The sequence below is a fragment of the Podarcis melisellensis genome (assembly GCF_964234715.1).
Source record: "Podarcis melisellensis genome assembly, chromosome: 11".
Taxonomy (NCBI): Eukaryota; Metazoa; Chordata; class Lepidosauria; order Squamata; family Lacertidae; genus Podarcis; species Podarcis melisellensis.
The window spans coordinates 1,299,361-1,318,540 of NC_138543.1; the positions used below are offsets into that span (position 1 = coordinate 1,299,361).

The following is a 19,180-nucleotide window of genomic DNA, read 5'->3' on the forward strand; positions in this document are numbered from 1 at the left end:
GTTGTAGTCCAAGCAGCATCTAAGCACCAGCATGGGGATGGCAGCACTTTCCCCACAAAACCTGGAGCTTCCCACATTACCAAAGGGATGTCACAAAAAGCAATACTGCAGTTTTCCCCATGATGTTGATTTAAAATGAAAAGAGAGCCTATAGCCTCTCAAAAGCCAATCCCAAACGGGAGTGGGAAAATGCCCACACAGCACTAAGTTTAGATTTCTCCTCCTGTCCTTGGAAGTGGAGGTGCCTGGGGAGATTGGGTGCTAGTTTCCCAGTTCAGGGCAACCAGCTCTGCTGCAAGTCCAACCCTCCCACATTGTATGAATCCTGAAAGAAGAGAAGAACTGGAGGAAGAAAGGCTTTAGTGCTGCTGCTGCTGCTGCTGCTACTGCTGTGATGAACCTCCGGCACCATCTGCAGAATACCTTTAAAGCACTATCATGGCTTCCCCAAAGAGTCCTGGGAACTGTGGTTTGTGAAAGGTGCCAGGAGTAATGAGGAGACGCCTCTTTCCCTCACAGAGCTACAATTGCCGCAGTGGTTTAACAGTCAATCCTTTTTCACCGGGAACTCTGGGAACTGGAGCTCTATGGGGGGAACGGAGCCTCCTAACAGCTCTCAGCACCCTGAACAAACGGCAGTTCCCCAGGACGCTTTGAAGTGGCGTGATGCTGCTTTAAATGTCCAGTGAAGATGAAGTCTTGGTGAGGATGAAGAATTGAGTCAATCACCCATCTCCTACTACCCTTCTGAGAACACCCCCACCCCACCCTCCCAATATATATAAGGGTCTGGTGACTTCTGTTTCAGTGTATCTGAAGAAGTGTGCTTGCAGACAAAAGCTTATACCCAGAACAAACTAAATTGGTCTTTAAGGTGCTACTGGACAATTTTTAAATTTTATTTATTTGTTTCGAATGCATCAGACCAACACGGCTACCTACCTGAATCTATCTTATCATCGGCAGAGAGTAAAAATACTTTAACACAGAAAGGGCAAGAAAGAAAAAATCTTTTATTTTATAGTAAAGGAACTCTAGCTAACATAGTGATGCTGCCCTTTTGAGTTAATAACAGGGGGAAAGAGTGATTTGAGTTATAACTGCAGCTCTGTTACAACCCACATTGGCATAAGAAATAAGGTAAATTCACACCAAGGCAAAACAAAGAGACGTGGGGGCAGCCATATGGATCAGAAACTGAGATGACAGTAGATGATTTTGTTGAATAATCCAGAACTTGTGTGAGAGAAAGCAAATCATTCAGTTTATCCATTGACTGAGCTCGTGTATGAAATATCCTAAATAATAAATTTCCCAGCAAAACACTTAAGAATTGTACAGTCACCTCCTCTCATCTTCGAAGTGCAAATTGATAAATAAATGTAATGATAAAAAATTGTCCAGTAGCACCTTAGTAAAGGCAAAGGGACCCCTGACCATTAGGTCCAGTCGTGACAGACTCTGGGGTTGCGGCACTCATCTCAGCTTTATTGGCTGAGGGAGCCGGCGTACAGTCATGTGGCCAGCATGACTAAGCCGCTTCTGGCGAATCAGAGCAGCGCACAGAAACGCCGTTTACCTTCCCGCCGGAGCGGTACTGTAATGGCTTTAAGGGTTGCTTGTGCGTAAGTTACCACCTCTCCGGGCTAGTTTGCCTGATTAAGCCGTTTCCCTCTGGACAGCCCTCCAATCCGTGGCTGTTCAGTCGCTGGCAGAATCCGTCAGTGGGCGTTTCTTGAACCTCTTCCAGCAAAGAAACTCTTTGACGCCAAGTCGCCGCCTACTTTCCCTGCGCGAAAGTCTTCTGCGCAGGGTGGGCGTAGGCAGCGGGGGACTTGTGCTCTCCTCGCTGGTCTCCTGCGAAGAGTCCTGGAGCCTCCTCTCTGCTTCCCCCATCGGCCCCCCTCTATCCCTGGTGTAGCGCTGATTATCTTCCCCAGACGGGGACCTCCCTCTCTCCCTGCTTGGTCCCCCTCCAGCATCGCTGCTGAGTCTCGCCTCCTCTGCTAGCTGCGATGGCAGTTCCCTGACAGGTACCTATTTATCTACTTGCACTTTGACGTGCTTTCGAACTGCTAGGTTGGCAGGAGCAGGGACCGAGCAACAGGAGCTCACCCCGTCGCGGGGATTTGAACCGCCGACCTTCTGATCGGCAAGTCCTAGACTCTGTGGTTTAACCCACAGCGCCACCCGCGTCCCTTAAGTAGCACCTTATAGACCAACCAAGTTTGTTCTGGTATAAGCTTTCGTGTGCATGCAACTTCTTCAGATACTGATGGACTTCCATTTCATGCAGCTCAACAGGTATCTGAAGAAGTGTGCATGCACACGAAAGCTTATACCAGAACAAACGTAGTTGGTCTATAAGGTGCCACTGGACAATTTTTTATCTTTATTTTGACTGCGTCAGACCAACACAACTACCTACCTAAATGTAATGTTGTTGTAATTGCTGGGTGACGGTGTGAGAGTTGTTAAAGAATTCAGATAGGTTTACAGATTCAGGGGTTATGGGAAATGGTAGTTTAAGCAGAACAAAAATGCAAGAGCGGATGTACTTTTCTTCACTGGGTGGCTAAGCAAGATTTTGAGGGTTTTGCCAGCTTCAATATAACTACCCTAAATATGTAACAGTCAAGCCTAAGGGCTCAGGCTCAGGCTCAGGCACTACCCATCCTAAACAACGGTGAACAATCTTTTTTTCCTACCAACCCAGTGGGAAAGGAATAATTTCCTAACTATATAACATTTTCACACAATTGGCCACTGCTTCCCTTATGAGGAGCACCTGTAATCCAGTTTCATCTACTTTTGCAAATGGTCTGAAATATGCATCATATTATCACCAGTCCCTCTGGATTAAAAGGGAAATTAATTTTAGTACACTTACATGCATAATACCTGTCAGAGAATACTCTGAAGACGAGGATTGGGAAATGCAGGGAGATCAGCATCTAACAGAAGAGAAGGGGGGCTATTCGCCCCCTTTGCTTTCAGCATTTCCAGAAGCAGAGAAACAGGCAGACCCAGAGCTACCCAGCTTTGAGGTAGTTGCTAAGCAACCAGAAGGGAGGGAGCAGCTGGCTGATACATCACTAGAGAGTGGGGGGCACCCCCCCCAATTCAGAGGTATGTCAGAGAACAACAGAGACGCAGGGGAGGAGAGACATCCGTTGTCGCACTTCTTGCAGCGGAATCACATGAGAGGTAGAAACTCCACCGGTGCAGCCTTTTTTATCGCTACATCATCCTGCCTAGGAAGCCTGCCGGGGGAGGAGTCAGAGAGAGCAACGTCTATCCTTGCAGAGAGATGCTAATATGTGTTCGCAATGATACTGTAATAAAAAGGCTATAAATCTACCAGATGCTCGTTAATTCTTATCGGTGAGCTACCAGAAGGGAGAGGGGAACTCCCGTAGTGTACAATACCCGAGTTTGGTGTTACACAAACCTAAGTCATTACTGACTGGAGATATAAAATTGGGAATACAAAGGATGAATCAAAAACGGTGCATTTAGATTACCTCAAACTTGTTTTCAATTCAAATGTTGAGCTATAAGCAACTACTTAGAAAGATTAATGAGAGGATTAATCCCAAACGTATGTTTCTGACCCTCTCAGTGAGTCTCCCTCTCCTAGGTGGGAAGAAATTCAGCACCTATCTATTATCTGTTGTGGATTAGAATGTCCTTGCTTGTTGTGGGATTCTGCCAGAAGTATAATTAATTACCAGATACCCAGCAGAGGACTGTGCCAGAACTATCTATTACTTCTCCTATATAGCGGTTGGTTTATTTAACTCAAAACCAGGTCAATCGATGAGACCACAGTACAGCAACAAATTAGAAAGAGGTCTCCAAGGGAAGTTAATGCAGTTAACACTTTCAAAAATAAAAAGCCAGAATGTAGAAAAGCAACAGGAATTATCCAATTAGAGTGTATTAAATGTTGCCTAGATCTAAGAGAATTATGAAACTTGGTGCACATAAGGCTATAATTTTGTATAGTGTGCTAACATATTTTTGTCATCTTAAACCCTTTAACAAACTGGTTATAGCACATAAGTTTAAATCTAGACAGTAGCGTAACAGATGGCAAGAAACAATATTTTAATCTTGCTGAGCTGGTATTTGCTGAGCTTTAGCATACTCAGGAATCAAAAGTTTTTTGTCTCTTTTGAAGGAAATGTATTCTGCAATCTTATATTTTTCAAGAGATTTTAATATACTTGGGTTTAGAAGGCTGTAACCCAGTTTAAGACTCCAGGATAGGATGGGTGGGAATTCGAACAAAATATGCATATTTTATCCATATTTGCAGCGTAATTTCTGCTAGCAGATGTGTCAGGGATCTGTTGGCTGAGAAGGGGGGAGAGATCGGAATGTACAGGAAGCCGCCTCCTTTAATGAGCAGCTGCACTTCGTCAGAGAGAAAAGAGGAGGAGGGGCTGTCAGGAAACACGGAAACGGAGAGAAAGGAACAGCCTCCGACGCTTTGGTCTTTACATAGGGAGAGGGGGAAGGAGGGGCTCAGGAAGTTTCTATGCTGGAAAGGGAAGAGGCAGGAGCCACTTCCGGCAACTGATAGCGACTGAAGAAGACATGCTTTTAAGAGCTCCATACTGTACATAGTTTTTGGACTTAATAAATCTTGTAAAAGCTGGCTGGAATCCCGGGTTGTTATCTCGGCTAGCACCCACAAATCATCCCTGACAGATGTACACAATAATGTAAAATTTTAGGTTATTCAGTAATGGGCCTTCTTAAAAATGAAACCTTATGGTGGTTTAGGCACATCTGATGCTATGACATCGCTTAAGCTAACCAGCTGTGGATTGACCAGTCCTTTGGATAGGAGTCTGCTAAAAGCAGGATATAAATACACTCGTACCTTGGTTCTCGAACAGAATGTGTTCTGGGAGTCCATTCGACTCCCGGAACTGTTCGAAAACCAAGGCGCGGCTTCCGATTGGCTGCAAGACACTCGTGCTGGATGTTCGGCTTCCGAAAATCATTTGAAAACTGGAACACTCACTTCCAGGTTTTGATCGTTCGGGAGTCGATTTGTTCGGGAGCCAAGGCATTTGAGATCCAAGGTACGACTGTAACTCAAAAAGCAAAAATGAAACCCTAGTTAGTTTAACAAACACACAGCAGGATGTTTAAAAAAATCAGGAAATAATGTCAAATTTTTAAAGACCAGTAAAATGCATCCTTACTCTTTTCCCAAAGACATCCTACAGTTTCAACATGCTGTTTCTTCAATAACAAATGTCTGATCCAAAGTGACATTTCCCATTTTCCTAGAGTTGTTAGAGCTCTAAAATGAATGGGAAGGTGCACATTTAGAAATGCCTGTTCTGGTAATCAATCTCCTTGTAAATCTTAGTTTGGTGAATCAATGGGACCAATTTATATGAAGTGTTATTTCAGTTAGATAAATCCACAGGCAATGGGAAAGCATGAAGATGATTGCAATCAAAACAAAAGGTAGTATGTTATCAATACAGTGGTACCTTGGTACTCAAATGCTTTGGTTCCCAAATGCCAAAAACCCTGAAGCAAGTGTTCCTGTTTTCGAACATTTTTCGGAAGCCAAATGTCTGATGCAGTTGTCGACTATTGCTTCCAGGGTGCCTGCACCAATCAGAAGCTGCGCCTTGGTTTTCGAACATTTCGGAAGTTAAACAGACTTCCAGAACAGATTAAGTTTGGCACTTTTGTTTTTGCTATTTTGCGTTTTTGTTTTTTGTTTCCCCCCTTTTTTATGCTTTTTATTGAATTTCCAACATGACACAAATTATACATTCCAAATACAACACAAAAGAAATAACAAATTTCCAAATAAACCAAAATATACAAATCCTTAAATTCCTAAGAGAGGAATGTTGTTGTTGAAGTCTTTTTCTTAATTCACAAATTCTTAATTCCTCCATATGAATTCCAACCTCTTCATTGAGGTTCCCCCCTTTTTATTACCACTGCTTCAGTATTCCTTAATTTCTTTCTTCTATTTTGTCTCATTATTCTTAATCTAACTTGCAGTTTGCGGAGTTTCACTTATGGACAATGTTTAATTAAATATTCTTTATAAATTTCCCATTCATTTTTGTACCTTTGGGTTGGCTCTCTCCTAATTATTGAGGCTTTTTCGGTTAATTTGTTTTTGTGACTGTGCGGATCCCAGTTCAGCTACTGATTGATTGGTTGATTGATTGATTGTGTGACTGGAGAAATGGATAAAAGCCCAGCAGAGCAAGTGAGCAGTACAGGCACAGCTAGTGACCCACAGAGGACCAAGCAAGACAGGCCCAGCCCCATTAAACCTTTGGTGCAGGGTGGGGGGCGGAGGGGAGGAAGGGGAACAAAGGGGACAAAGTCTCACCTTGTCCATTCTCCCTTCCAATTCTGCTGCCACAGCTGCTGCTCTAGAAAGGACAGGAAAATGTTTGTATTTTAAAATTCAGCACTTTTCTTCTTCTCATAGCAGCAGCCGTGTCAGCAGCATAAGGGAGTTGCAAAGGACAGAAGCACACCCCTTCGGCCCCCAATACAGGCATTTTTTTCTCCTTCCAACAGCAGCAGACATGCTCCCCTTTCGCCAACCCCACATCAGAGCTCTGTGGAAGTGAGTTGGAGGTGTTTCTTGAACAGGCCTCCTTCCACCTGCCCTAGGAGTCCTCATAAGGGAGCTGTTCCTGGAGGAAGAACTGTGAGGGGAGGGACTCCATCAGGCAAGGCCTCTTTCCACCTGCCTTGCTCTACCCTCTGCTTCTCAATGTGTATTGTATTCTTTTATGTACTGTGGCTTGCCATTGTTTTATTGATTATAGTTTAGATCAGCGGTCAGCAACCCGCGGCTCCGGAGCCGCATGTGGCTCTTTTACACCTTTGCCGCGGCTCCGGGGCGGATACTAGCGAGGGGAGGAGGCGCATTGTGCGCCCCGACACTCCCCACTGTGGCGGGCGCTGTACTGGCTGTGACGTCGCATGGGGGCGGTGCATGCGGCTCCCAGGTTTTTTTTCTTCGGAAATGGGTCCAAGTGGCTCTTTTTGTCTTAAAGGTTGCAGACCCCTGGTTTAGATATTATTATAACTGTTGAGTGGATTTCTGTTAGACTTTTATATGTTGATATTATTATTTTATACTATTCTAATGATTGTTGAATGTGACTTTTTTGAGGGAGGTTGTTTATTTTAAAGTTATGTTTTATTATCACATTTTTGTATTGCATTAGATTGTTATAAGATGTACATTTTTTGTTTCTTCAGCTTGTAAACTGCCTTGAGTATTGTAAGATAGAAAGGCGGTATACAAATTAAAAATGAGGAGGAGGAGGAGGAAGAGGTTGATTGTGGTCTGCACTTTTTCTTTTCCCCCCCTGCTTTTTCTGACGCTAATGTGTTGACAGTATGGTACTAACAGCGAATGCAGTTTTCCTCTGAAAATGTGTCTTTATATATTATTTCATACAAGTTATTTAGTGCTCAAACTCAAAGCAGTTTATAGAAGCATCCATTTAGTCAGTTGATACGACATGGTAGCCTAACTGCCACATTGTCAAGAGGGGTTTACAGATGGTGATAAGGACCAAAGCACTTAGATCCTGTGAATGGAAATGGGGAGGTGACTTTCACTCATCTCCCCTTTGCTTGAGGATTGGGCAACCTCCAGACTCCAGAGCAGAATGAGAGGCAGAACAGGATGCAGCAGCAAAAAGGGAAAGTAGGCAAAAAATGCTGCCACATGCCTGAATTCCAGTTCCCACCATGACCAGAAGGAGCTGTTGCAGAGGACTAGTTGGAATTCAAGTCTGCATCTGTCTTCAGGCTACTGAGATTGATTTTGCTCAATCTGTCACTAATGGCAACTGCAAAAGTTCACAATTTAATGAAGCTCAATTGACTTGTTGACCTTTATGATAGCCAGCAATTCATGGAAATAAAAAGTATTTCGAGTTCTTAGGTGTCAAGCCCTCTAAACATTTCTGTTCCAGAAAGTCCATACATATTTTTAAAACTTTATTATTAAAGCTTCTGTCCTATCTCCACTTACCTGGAAGTTGTTGTTGCTGTTTAGTCGTTTAGTCGTGTCCGACTCTTCGTGACCCCATGGACCAGAGCACGCCAGGCACTCCTGTCTTCCACTGCCTCCCGCAGTTTGGTCAGACTCATGTTTGTAGCTTCGAGAACACTGTCCAACTGTCTTGTCCTCTGTCGTCCCCTTCTCCTTGTGCCCTCAATCTTCCCCAACATCAGGGTCTTTTCCAGGGAGTCTTTTCGTCTCATGAGGAGGCCAAAGTATTGGAGCCTCAGCTTCACGATGTCCTTCCAGTGAGCACTCAGGGCTGATTTCCTTTAGAATGGAGAGGTTTGATCTTCTTCCAGTCCATGGGACTCTCAAGAGTCTCCTCCAGCAGCATAATTCAAAAGCATCAATTCTTCGGCGATCAGCCTTCTTTATGGTCCAGCTCTCACTTCCATACATCACTACTGGGAAAACCATGGCTTTAACTATACGGACCTTTGTTGGCAAGGTGATGTCTCTGCTTTTTAAGACGTTGTCTAGGTTTGCCATCACCTTTCTCCCAAGGAGCAGGCGTCTTTTAATTTCGTGACTGCTGTCACCATCTGCAGTGATCATGGAGCCCAAGAAAGTAAAATCTCTCACTACCTCCATTTCTTCCCCTTCTATTTGCCAGGAGTTGATGGGACCAGTGGCCATGATCTTCGTATTTTGATGTTGAGCTTCAGACCATATTTTGCGCTCTCCTCTTTCACCCTCATTAAAAGGTTCTTTAATTCCTCCTCACTTTCTGCCATCAAGGTTGTGTCATCTGCATATCTGAGGTTGTTGATATTTCTTCCGGCAATCTTAATTCCGGCTTGGGATTCATCAAGCCCCGCCTTTCAGATGATGAATTCTGCATATAAGTTAAATAAGGAGGGAGACGATATGCAACCTTGTGGTACTCCTTTCCCAATTTTGAACCAATCAGTTGTTCCATATCCAGTTCTAACTGTAGCTTCTTGTCCCACATAGAGATTTCTCAGGAGACAGATGAGGTGATCAGGCACTCCCATTTCTTTAAGAACTTGCCATAGTTTGCTGTGGTCGACACAGTCAAAGGCTTTTGCATAGTCAATGAAGCAGAAGTAGATGTCTTTCTGGAACTCTCTAGCTTTCTCCATAATCCAGCGCATGTTTGCAATTTGGTCTCTGGTTCCTCTGCCACTTCGAAATCCAGCTTGCACTTCTGGGAGTTCTCGGTCCACATACTGTTTGAGCCTACCTTGTAGAATTTTAAGCATAACCTTGCTAGCGTGTGAAATGAGTGCAATTGTGCAGTAGTTGGAGCATTCTTTGGCACTTCCCTTCTTTGGGATTGGGATGTAGACTGATCTTCTCCAATCCTCTGGCCACTGCTGAGTTTTCCAAATTTGCTGGCATATTGAGTGTAGCACTTTAACAGCATCATCTTTTAAATTTTTAAATAGTTCAGCTGGAATGTCATCACTTCCACTGGCCTTGTTATTTGCAGTGCTTTCTAATCAATCTGATTTCAATGCTGCCCATCTGGTGATGTCCATGTGTAGAGTCGTCTCTTGTGTTGTTGGAAAAGAGTGTTTGTGATGACCAGCTTGTTCTCTTGACAGAACTCTATTAGCCTTTGCCCTGCTTCGTTTTGATCTCCAAGGCCAAACTTGCCAGTTGTTCCTTTTATCTCTTGATTCCCTACTTTAGCATTCCAATCCCCTATTATGAGAAGAACATCCTTCTTTGGTGTCAATTCTATAAGGTGTTGTAAGTCTTCATAGAAATGGTCAATTTCAGTTTCTTCAGCGCCAGTAGTTGGTGCATAAACTTGGATTACTGTGATGTTAAAATTCTGCCTTGGATTCGCATCGAGATCATTCTATCATTTTTGAGATTGCATCCCAGTACAGCTTTCGCCACTCTTTTGTTGACTATGAGGGCCACTCCATTTCTTTTACGGGTTTCTTGCCCACAGTAGTAGATATGATGGTCATCCGAACTGAATTCACCCATTCCCATCCATTTTAGTTCACTGATGCCCAGGATGTCAATATTTATTCTTGCCGTCTCATTTTTGACCACACCCAACGGGTTCATGTTTCTTACATCCAGGTTCCTAGGCAATATTTTTCTTTACAGCATTGGACTTTCCTTTCGCTTTACCTGGAAGTAAGTCCCACTAAATTCAACAGGACTTACAGCTGAATAGGCACAGTTAGAATTTCATTGCATTGCACTGGTAAGTTTCTTTGCTTTGCATATAGCAGACAATAGGCTACCTTTCTACTCTACATGGTGAAGAATGATCCACAATGACACAGAAAGTCCAGCTATGGCTTACAAGGGGAGGAGCTCAGTCACTTTGCTCCTCTGTGTCCTACCATGTTGTGGGAACATCACTCTAGGAGCTCCACCTTATTTAAAATGCTTGCACAAAATCAACACTCAAGATGCAACTTCAATAGTTCCTCTATTTGTTCTGGCTCCCTTTACAATTGTATAGAAAGTTAATAATGATGGGCACCATACAATACACATTTTATGGAATTACTCACCTTCTTTGTTGAGCCATTGCTTTCTTTGTCTGTAGTGAAGGAGTTTGTTATGGACGTAGGGCAAAAGAAACTTGACACACCAGCTTTCCACCCCAAGTTTGTTTTCCACCAGAACTATAGGGCTCCGGTTATATCTGGCTTCAGGACAGGGAATTAATCCAATTTCATCTCTTAAAAACAAAAAAGACATGTAAAAAGATAACTAGATAACTATTTTCTTCATTTCTTTTGATGCTTGTTAAAGTATGCCCGTTGTTCATCCTACACTTCCTGATTTGCCAGGCTCTTCTTTTCTTCCTGCCTGTCTAGTTCTTAGATTCCCAGAACTGAAAGACTCAGCCTATTATGCAATTAGTATCTCATTCCTTCATATGTTGACTCAGAAGTACATCCTACAGAATTCAATGGGGCCTACTCCTAGGAAAGTATGTTTAGGCATAGCCCCCTCTGAATTCAATGGAACCTGCTGCCAAGGAAGAATGGATATAATTGGATGTAGATTAGACCAATAAATAAAGCATTGATCTTTAAGTCAATGCTAACTTTTTGGTGATGTGTTCCCAAATTCAGGAGGTTGGCAAGTTGCCTGCTCTTGACAGAGTTGCCCTCTCCTGGAAGCAGCAGGTACATTACTTGGGCTCCTCTCAGCTCCTGGCCACTGGAGACCCCCCCTGGCCAAGAATGCCTTCTTCCAGCTTTGGCTGGAACACACATTATGGCCACCCCTGGACAGGGGTAGCATAGCCACAGTGGTGCAGGCCCATAGTAACCTCCAGACTGGACTGTTGTGATGATCTCTCTGCAGGGCTACCCTGGAGGTTGGTTCCAAAACCGCAGCTAGTGCAGAATGCAGCAGCCCGGCATTTGACTGCAGCAACTCCAGAAAACCCTGCGGTGACTGCTAGGACCAGGCTCAGTGCAAGGTATGACTGGTGGAGTATATAAAACCCTAATGTGCCCATGGCCTTGTCCTCATACACCAGCCTGGTGACTTTGATCACCTGGAGATGCCCTTCTGACTGTCATTCAGGTATATCATATTCCTTTAAGTTTCTATGCAAAATATGTCTTTAAGTGCAGAAGTGTCAGTCCTTTGCAAGACGGTTACCACTGAAATCAGCCAGCCAGCCACAATTCTGATATTGGAAGTCTCACTGACTTAAATGGCAAATATGCTTAATGTTGTTACCAACATTAAGGAGGATCCTTTTTCATTCAGTGTTATAGGCATATGCAGAATATTGCTTGCAATTTGTTTCATTTGTTTGTCATACAAATTTACTAGTTTATATGCAAATAAAATCAAGAGATAAAAGGAACAACTGGCAAGTTTGGCCTTGGAGTTCAAAACGAAGCAGGGCAAAGGCTAATAGAGTTCTGCCAAAATAACAAGCTGGTCCTCACAAACACTCTTTTCCAACAACACAAGAGATGACTCTACACATGGACATCACCAGATGGGCAGCATCGAAATCAGATTGATTATATTCTCTGCAGCCAAAGATGGAGAAGCTCTATACAGTCAGAAAAACAAGACCTGGAGCGGACTGTGGCTCAGATCATCAGCTTCTTATAGCAAAATTCCAGCTTAAACTGAAGAAAGTAGGAAAAAACACTGGGCCGGTAACATACAATCTAAGTCAAATCCCTTATGAATACACAGTGGAAGTGAGGAACAGGTTTAAGGATTTAGATTTGGTGGACAGAGTGCCTGAAGAACTATGGATGGAGGCTCACAACATTATACAGAAGACAGCAACGAAAACCATCCCAGTGAAAAGGAAATGCAAGAAAGCAAAGTTGCTGTCCAACGAGGCCTTACAAATAGCGGGGGAGAGAAGGCAAGCAAAATGCGAGGGAGATAGTGAAAGATACAGGAAATTGAATGCAGATTTCCAAAAAACAGCAGGGAGAGACAAGAAAGCCTTCTTAAACGAGCAAATCAAAGAAATAGAGGAAAACAATAGAATGGGAAAAACCAGAGATCTGTTCAAGAAAATTAGAGATATGAAAGGAACATTTCGTACAAAGATTACCATAATAAAAGACAAAAGTGGTAAGGACCTAACAGAAGCAGAAGACATCAAGAAGAGGTGGCAAGAATACACAGAGGAATTATACCAGAAAGATATGGATGTCTCGTACACCCCAGGTAGTGTGGTTGTTGACCTTGAGCCAGACGTCCTGGAGAGTGAAGTCAAATGGGCCTTAGAAAGCACTGCAAATAACAAGGCCAGTGGAAGTGATGACAGTCCAGCTGAACTATTTAAAATTTTAAAAGGTGATGCTGTTAAGGTGCTACACTCAATATGCCAGCAAATTTGGAAAACTCAGCAGTGGCCAGAGGATTGGAGAAGATCAGTCTACATCCCAATCCCAAAGAAGGGAAGTGCCAAAGAATGCTCCAACTACCGCACAATTGCACTCATTTCACACGCTAGCAAGGTTATGCTTAAAATTCTACAAGGTAGGCTCAACCAGTATGTGGACCGAGAACTCCCAGAAGTGCAAGCTGGATTTAGAAGAGGCAGAGGAACCATAGACCAAATTGCAAACTTGCGCTGGATTATGGAGAAAGCTAGAGAGTTCCAGAAAGACATCTACTTCTGCTTCATTGACTATGCAAAAGCCTTTGACGGTGTCGACCACAGCAAACTATGGCAAGTTCTTAAAGAAATGGGAGTGCCTGATCATCTCATCTGTCTCCTGAGAAATCTCTATGTGGGACAAGAAGCTACAGTTAGAACTGGATATGGAACAACTGATTGGTTCAAAATTGGGAAAGGAGTACGGCAAGGCTGTATATTGTCCCCCTGCTTATTTAACTTATATGCAGAATTCATCATGCGAAAGGCTGAGCTGGATGAATCCCAAGCCGGAATTAAGATTGCCGGAAGAAATATCAACAACCTCAAATATGCAGATGACACAACCTTGATGGCAGAAATTGAGGAGGAATTAAAGAACCTTTTAATGAGGGTGAAAGAGGAGAGCACAAAATATGGTTTGAAACTCAACATTAAAAAAAACGAAGATCATGGCCACTGGTCCCATCACCTCCTGGCAAATAGAAGGGGAAGAAATGGAGGTAGTGAGAGATTTTACTTTCTTGGGCTCCATGATCACTGCAGATGGTGACTGCAGTTAAGAAATTAAAAGACGCCTGCTTCTTGGGAGAAAGGCGATGGCAAACCTAGACAGCATATTAAAAAGCAGAGACATCACCTTACCAACAGAGGTCCGTATAGTTAAAGTTATGGTTTTCCCAGTAGTGATGTATGGAAGTGAGAGCTGGACCATAAAGAAGGCTGATCGCCAAAGAATTGATGCTTTTGAATTATGGTGCTGGAGGAGACTCTTGAGAGTCCCATGGACTGGAAGAAGATCAAACCTCTCCATTCTAAAGGAAATCAGCCCTGAGTGCTCATTGGAAGGACATCGTGAAGCTGAGGCTCCAATACTTTGGCCTCCTCATGAGACGAAAAGACTCCCTGGAAAAGACCCTGATGCTGGGAAAGATGGAAGGCACAAGGAGAAGGGGACGACAGAGGACAAGATGGTTGGATAGTGTCTTCGAAGCTACAAACATGAGTCTTACCAAACTGCGGGAGGCAGTGGAAGACAGGAGTGCCTGGCGTGCTCTGGTCTATGGCGTCACGAAGAGTCGGACACGACTAAAGGACTAAACAACAACAACAACATGCAAATAAATTCTTGAGTGCATTATTTTTTTTTCCACTGCAGGGAGTATGGAAACAGACCATTTAGTTCATTTGTTTAAAAAGTATAAAGACAAAGCAATTTTCAGCATGCTAAGACTTGAGCACACAATTTTGAGCTGCTGAATAAAAAAATATCAGCTGCAGAACATAATTATTATTAATTATATTTATTTTTATCCCATGCTTCCTCCAAGGACAAGCCGATAAACAGAGTTTCTGACCCACTGTATCCTGAGAAAATCCCTATCCTAAGGGTTAGGCTGAGACAGTGTCACCTTCTTCCTCTTATATTATTACTTTATTTATTACCATACAGTCCCTGGGTGGCTTACAACAACAGTTTAAAACAAATTACATCCACAATAATGTGGCGGGTTCTGAAAAGATCTCTCTCTCGGGTGTAAAGATGCCACTCTTCAGCAAATGACAGAAACTATACAAAGATTTCACAACCCAGGGGCTGTCCCAGAAAATGCTCTCTCCCAAGTTGCCACCCACTGCACCTCTGAGGCTGCTGGAACTACCAAGAGAGCCCCCTCTGCTGAAATGAGCAGGAGAGGGTCTGCAGGGCAGAAGGCAGCCTCTCAGATATTTGGGGCCTAAGGCATTTAGCACTTGATCAAGGTCACAGAGGAAGCTTTGTAGGCGACTTGAAGGAGTCATTTGAGTAGCTCAGCTCATTTGCACCACCTTGCAGAGGTGCAAAAATTAATTTGCACAAAGGAATGTAGCTCCTTTTGGACTGGTAACCTGAAACAGGCTTCAGGAGGGAAAAAAGAAAGCTGAACTGAACAATTTGGGGCCTCTCTTTTCTTTCCAAAATTCACTTCTCATAGAAATAAAACTGAAATGATAATACTTATTGCCACTGAGCCAGAGTACAAGACACAAAGTAAACTGTTACCCACTTTAAGAAGCAGGGAATAGAGGCTTGCCGTGGTCAGAAACCAGTCTCTTCAAATAGCAGATTGCAAGTTAAAAGCGAAGACAGTGCCTTGTTTCGTGTGAGCTGGGCATCCAGGCACTCCCACTACAAAGCAAACAGGTATGCCCAACTGGAGGCAAGCTGTTTTTGTCTTCAGGAGAATGTGACACCCTAGACCAGGCATAGGCAAACTCTGGCCCTCCAAGTGCTTGAGACTCCAATTCCCGTCATCCCTAGCTAACAGAACCAGTGGTCAGGGATGATGGGAACTGTAGTCCCAAACATCTGGAGGGCTGGGGTTTGCCTATGCCTGCCCTAGACCCGCTCAGATCTGCCACTTGCCTGCAATCCTAGGCACATTTGCCTGGGAATAAGCACCACTGTTCAGGATGAAACAAGGGGCTGTGGGGCAACTCCTATTACATGAACAGAATATCTTCCTGTTCAGAGTGAAAATACTGGCTAGTGCTCTGGGGCCCCAACCAGTGAGGGAGGCTTATTATTATTACTATTATTATTATTATTATTATTATTATTATTATTATTATTATTATTTCTTGAAATATTTCTGATGCAAATTTGGATAATTTGCATCAGGATTTTTTCCACTTAAATTGGAGTGGGTGGGGTATAAATAATAAAAATACATATTTATTTCCTATGTCCTAGAGCAGGGGGGTCCAACATGCAGCCCCCAAGGCCTTTTCCGGTGTCCCTCAGAAACATTTGACACCTCCCCCCCAAGCCCTCACACTGGAAAACCAGGTAGGTGTACAGTGGGCTTTGGGAAGGAGGCATGAGGCATTGGCAGAGTCCTAGAGACCTCCTTCCTCCTTCCCAAAGCTGGGCACCTTGCTTAGGCGGCTTGGGGAAGGCAGCACAAGGGCTGGGTGTGCGCGTCAGATTTCAGCCTCGCTTTCCCCCTCCCCATGTGACAAGGCAATGCATGGCCTGTGGAGTCCGTTGAAATACTCTGGCGGCCCACTTGGTATGAAAAGCTGGAGCGCCCTGCCCTAGAGAGGGATCTAATTTAGCATGTTTATTTTATTTGCATTTAATAAACAAAGCTAACAAAACAAAAAGCTTTAAAAATGTTAAAAATGAAATGGATTTTTTCCCCCTGGAAGAATAAAGCACTTGGAATATTTTCCACCCCACCTGATTTGCCCCAACTGAGAGTCTCCTGTGAACATCAAATAAGAATTGAAATGGCAATTATATTTTTTCTGTGCTGGCTTAATATTTGAAGGCAACAAGATGTTCCATTCCCAATGGCGTTTACTTGTACTGTTATCTTTTAATGCAATGAATGGATGTTGGACTGCAAAGCAATTTGAGGTATCTCTGATCAACCTAGACAGGACATATATTAAGCTAAGGGAAAGTGGCTGGGGCAACTGAGCCAGATGCGCGGGGTATAAATAATAAAATTATTATTATTATTATTATTATTATTATTATTATTATTATTATTATTATTATTATTATACCATTTTCTAATGCTTCAAGCACAGTGTAAGCATTATTTTCTCATCCAAATTAATAAGACTTAGTGTGAGCATCTCCTTACAACAAAATAAAAAGCACAAGAGTAGTCCCATTTTCATTACATGGCTTACTTAATGAATAGGCTTCAAATTTCTGTGGCAGTGTAGGATCCAAAAACACTGCACATTGAATTTGGCAAATTTAGTGAATATTTAAATATAGAACATGATGTCAGTCAAAGTGGCTTGTCCTACTTTAGTCAGAAAGAGACAAATAAGCAAAACATGTCAAAAATATGACTCTTTATGTTTAATTTATAACCACTACAGACATAAAAATAGAAAGTTCTCTTCTTCTAAAGAGATTAAAGCAATCTACTTGAGAGCAAGCAAAAATTCAGTATGAGAGATAACACCACACAACCTGAAAAAACAACTTCTTTCTTAAGGCCACCGTCTTGGTTTGCAACAGACAGAAATGATCCAGGAAACAGAGATTGGCTGCAGTTTTTTGCCGCGGTTCACATGCAGTAATAAACGTGTATTTGCAACCATTCAATATATGAAGACACTTTTCATTCCCTGAAGTGCATAAGTTTCCCAGCTCTCCTTGGTGTCTCTCCTTGATGTGGAAAGAATGGTTATGTTTGATCTCAACACACAAAAACATTTTGTTCTAAAGTTCATTCCTACTTCTACACTTAAAGAACAAAGAGCTTAAAGAACACCATAAAGAAAAGAGCACAGAATGAGAAAAAAGACAAGATCTTGGAGAAAATTAAAGAATGTGAGAAGAAGCTAAGATCGAGACCGAAGTCAAAGGAGATTTTGAGAGAAATTAAACTTTATCAAGCACAATATTCTAAATTGATAAATCAGGAAGTGGAGTGGAAAGTTAAGCTAATGAAACATAGATCATTAGAATCGGCAAACAAATGTGGAAAACTGTTGGCATGGCAGTTGAAAAAGAGACAAAAACTAAATACCGTCACAAATCTAGAGATTGAAGGAAGAAATATTCAGAATCCAGTGGAGATCAGAAAGTGTTTCCAGAGATATTTCAAACAACTATACACTCAAGGGCCGCAAAATGAGGTTGAGATAGAACAATTTTTGATAAAGAATGGTCTACCAAAGTTGTCTCAAGAAAATAGAACAATCCTGAATTATAAAATAACACAACAAGAGATTGAAGAAGTCATTCAGAACATGCAATTGGGCAAGTCTCCAGGGCCAGATGGGCTTACCTCCAAATACTATAAGACATTGAAAGACTACCTGATACATCCATTAATGGAGGTTTGCAATGAAATTATGGAGGGGAAGAAGGCACCGGAATCGTGGAAAGAAGCTTTCATCACATTGATACCTAAACTAGAAACTGAAAAGACACAACTCAAGAACTACCGTCCCATCTCCCTCCTAAATGTGGATTATAAAATATTTGCAGACATTTTAGCAAGTAGACTTAAAAAAGTTTTAAATGAAGTAATTCATAAGGACCAGGCAGGCTTTCTCCCAGGTAGACATTTGTTTGCTAACACAAGGAACATTATTGACATTTTGGAACTTTTGCAAACAAATATTAATACAAAAGCAGTGTTAATATTTATAGACGCGGAGAAGGCCTTTGACAATATTTCATGGAAGTTTATGAAGAAAAACTTGGAAGGGATGGGAGTGGGACGGGGATTTGAGAATGGGATAGACGCAATTTATTCAGAACAAAAGGCTAAATTGATAGTGAACAATGTGGTGACGGAAGAGTTCAAAATTGAAAAAGGAACACGACAAGGTTGCCCTATCTCTCCTTTGTTATTTATTTCGGTCCTGGAGGTGCTCTTGAATATGATTTAAGGGGACCGGTTGGTGGAAGGAATTCAGGTCGGAGCGAAACAGTATAAACTTAAAGCTTTTGCAGATGACCTGGTTTTGACCCTACAGGAGCCAGAATCTAGTACGAAAAGGGTACTACAATTGATTCAGGAGTTTGGTCGGGTGGTGGGATTTAAACTTAACAAGCAGAAAACTAAGGTATTGGAAAAAAATTTGACATCTTCAGAATCAGAAAGGTTTCAGAAAGAGACAGAGTTAAATGTGGTTAAAAAAGTAAGATACCTAGGGGTAAACATAACAGCGAAGAATCTGAGTCTATTTAAGGATAACTATGAAAAGTGTTGGTCAGAAATTAAAAGGGATTTAGAAGGCTGGTCAAGATTGAAACTTTCCTTGTCGGGTCGAATTGGTGCTATAAAGATGAATGTATTGCCAAAAATGCTGTTTTTGTTTCAGACTTTACAGATTGTGGATAAAATGGAGTGTTTTGGGAGGTGGCAAATAGATATTTCCAAATTTGTCTGGCAGGGCAAAAAGCCCAGAATTAAGTTCAAGATATTAACTGATGCTAAAGAAAGAGGGGGCTTTGCCCTGCCAGACTTAAAGTTGTATTATGA

The 19,180-nt window shown here is 42.4% G+C and overlaps 1 protein-coding gene across 1 annotated transcript in view; it reads right to left on the bottom strand.

Annotated features, from left to right (window-relative positions):
- PTAR1 (protein prenyltransferase alpha subunit repeat containing 1) overlaps positions 1-19,180 on the bottom strand; it is a 51,174-nt gene that overhangs the window by 26,326 nt on the left and 5,668 nt on the right. The window contains exon 2 of the mRNA XM_081930708.1: positions 10,594-10,763. Within this exon, the coding sequence (XP_081786834.1) occupies positions 10,594-10,763 (170 nt within the window). The remainder of the gene's footprint in view (positions 1-10,593; positions 10,764-19,180) is intronic.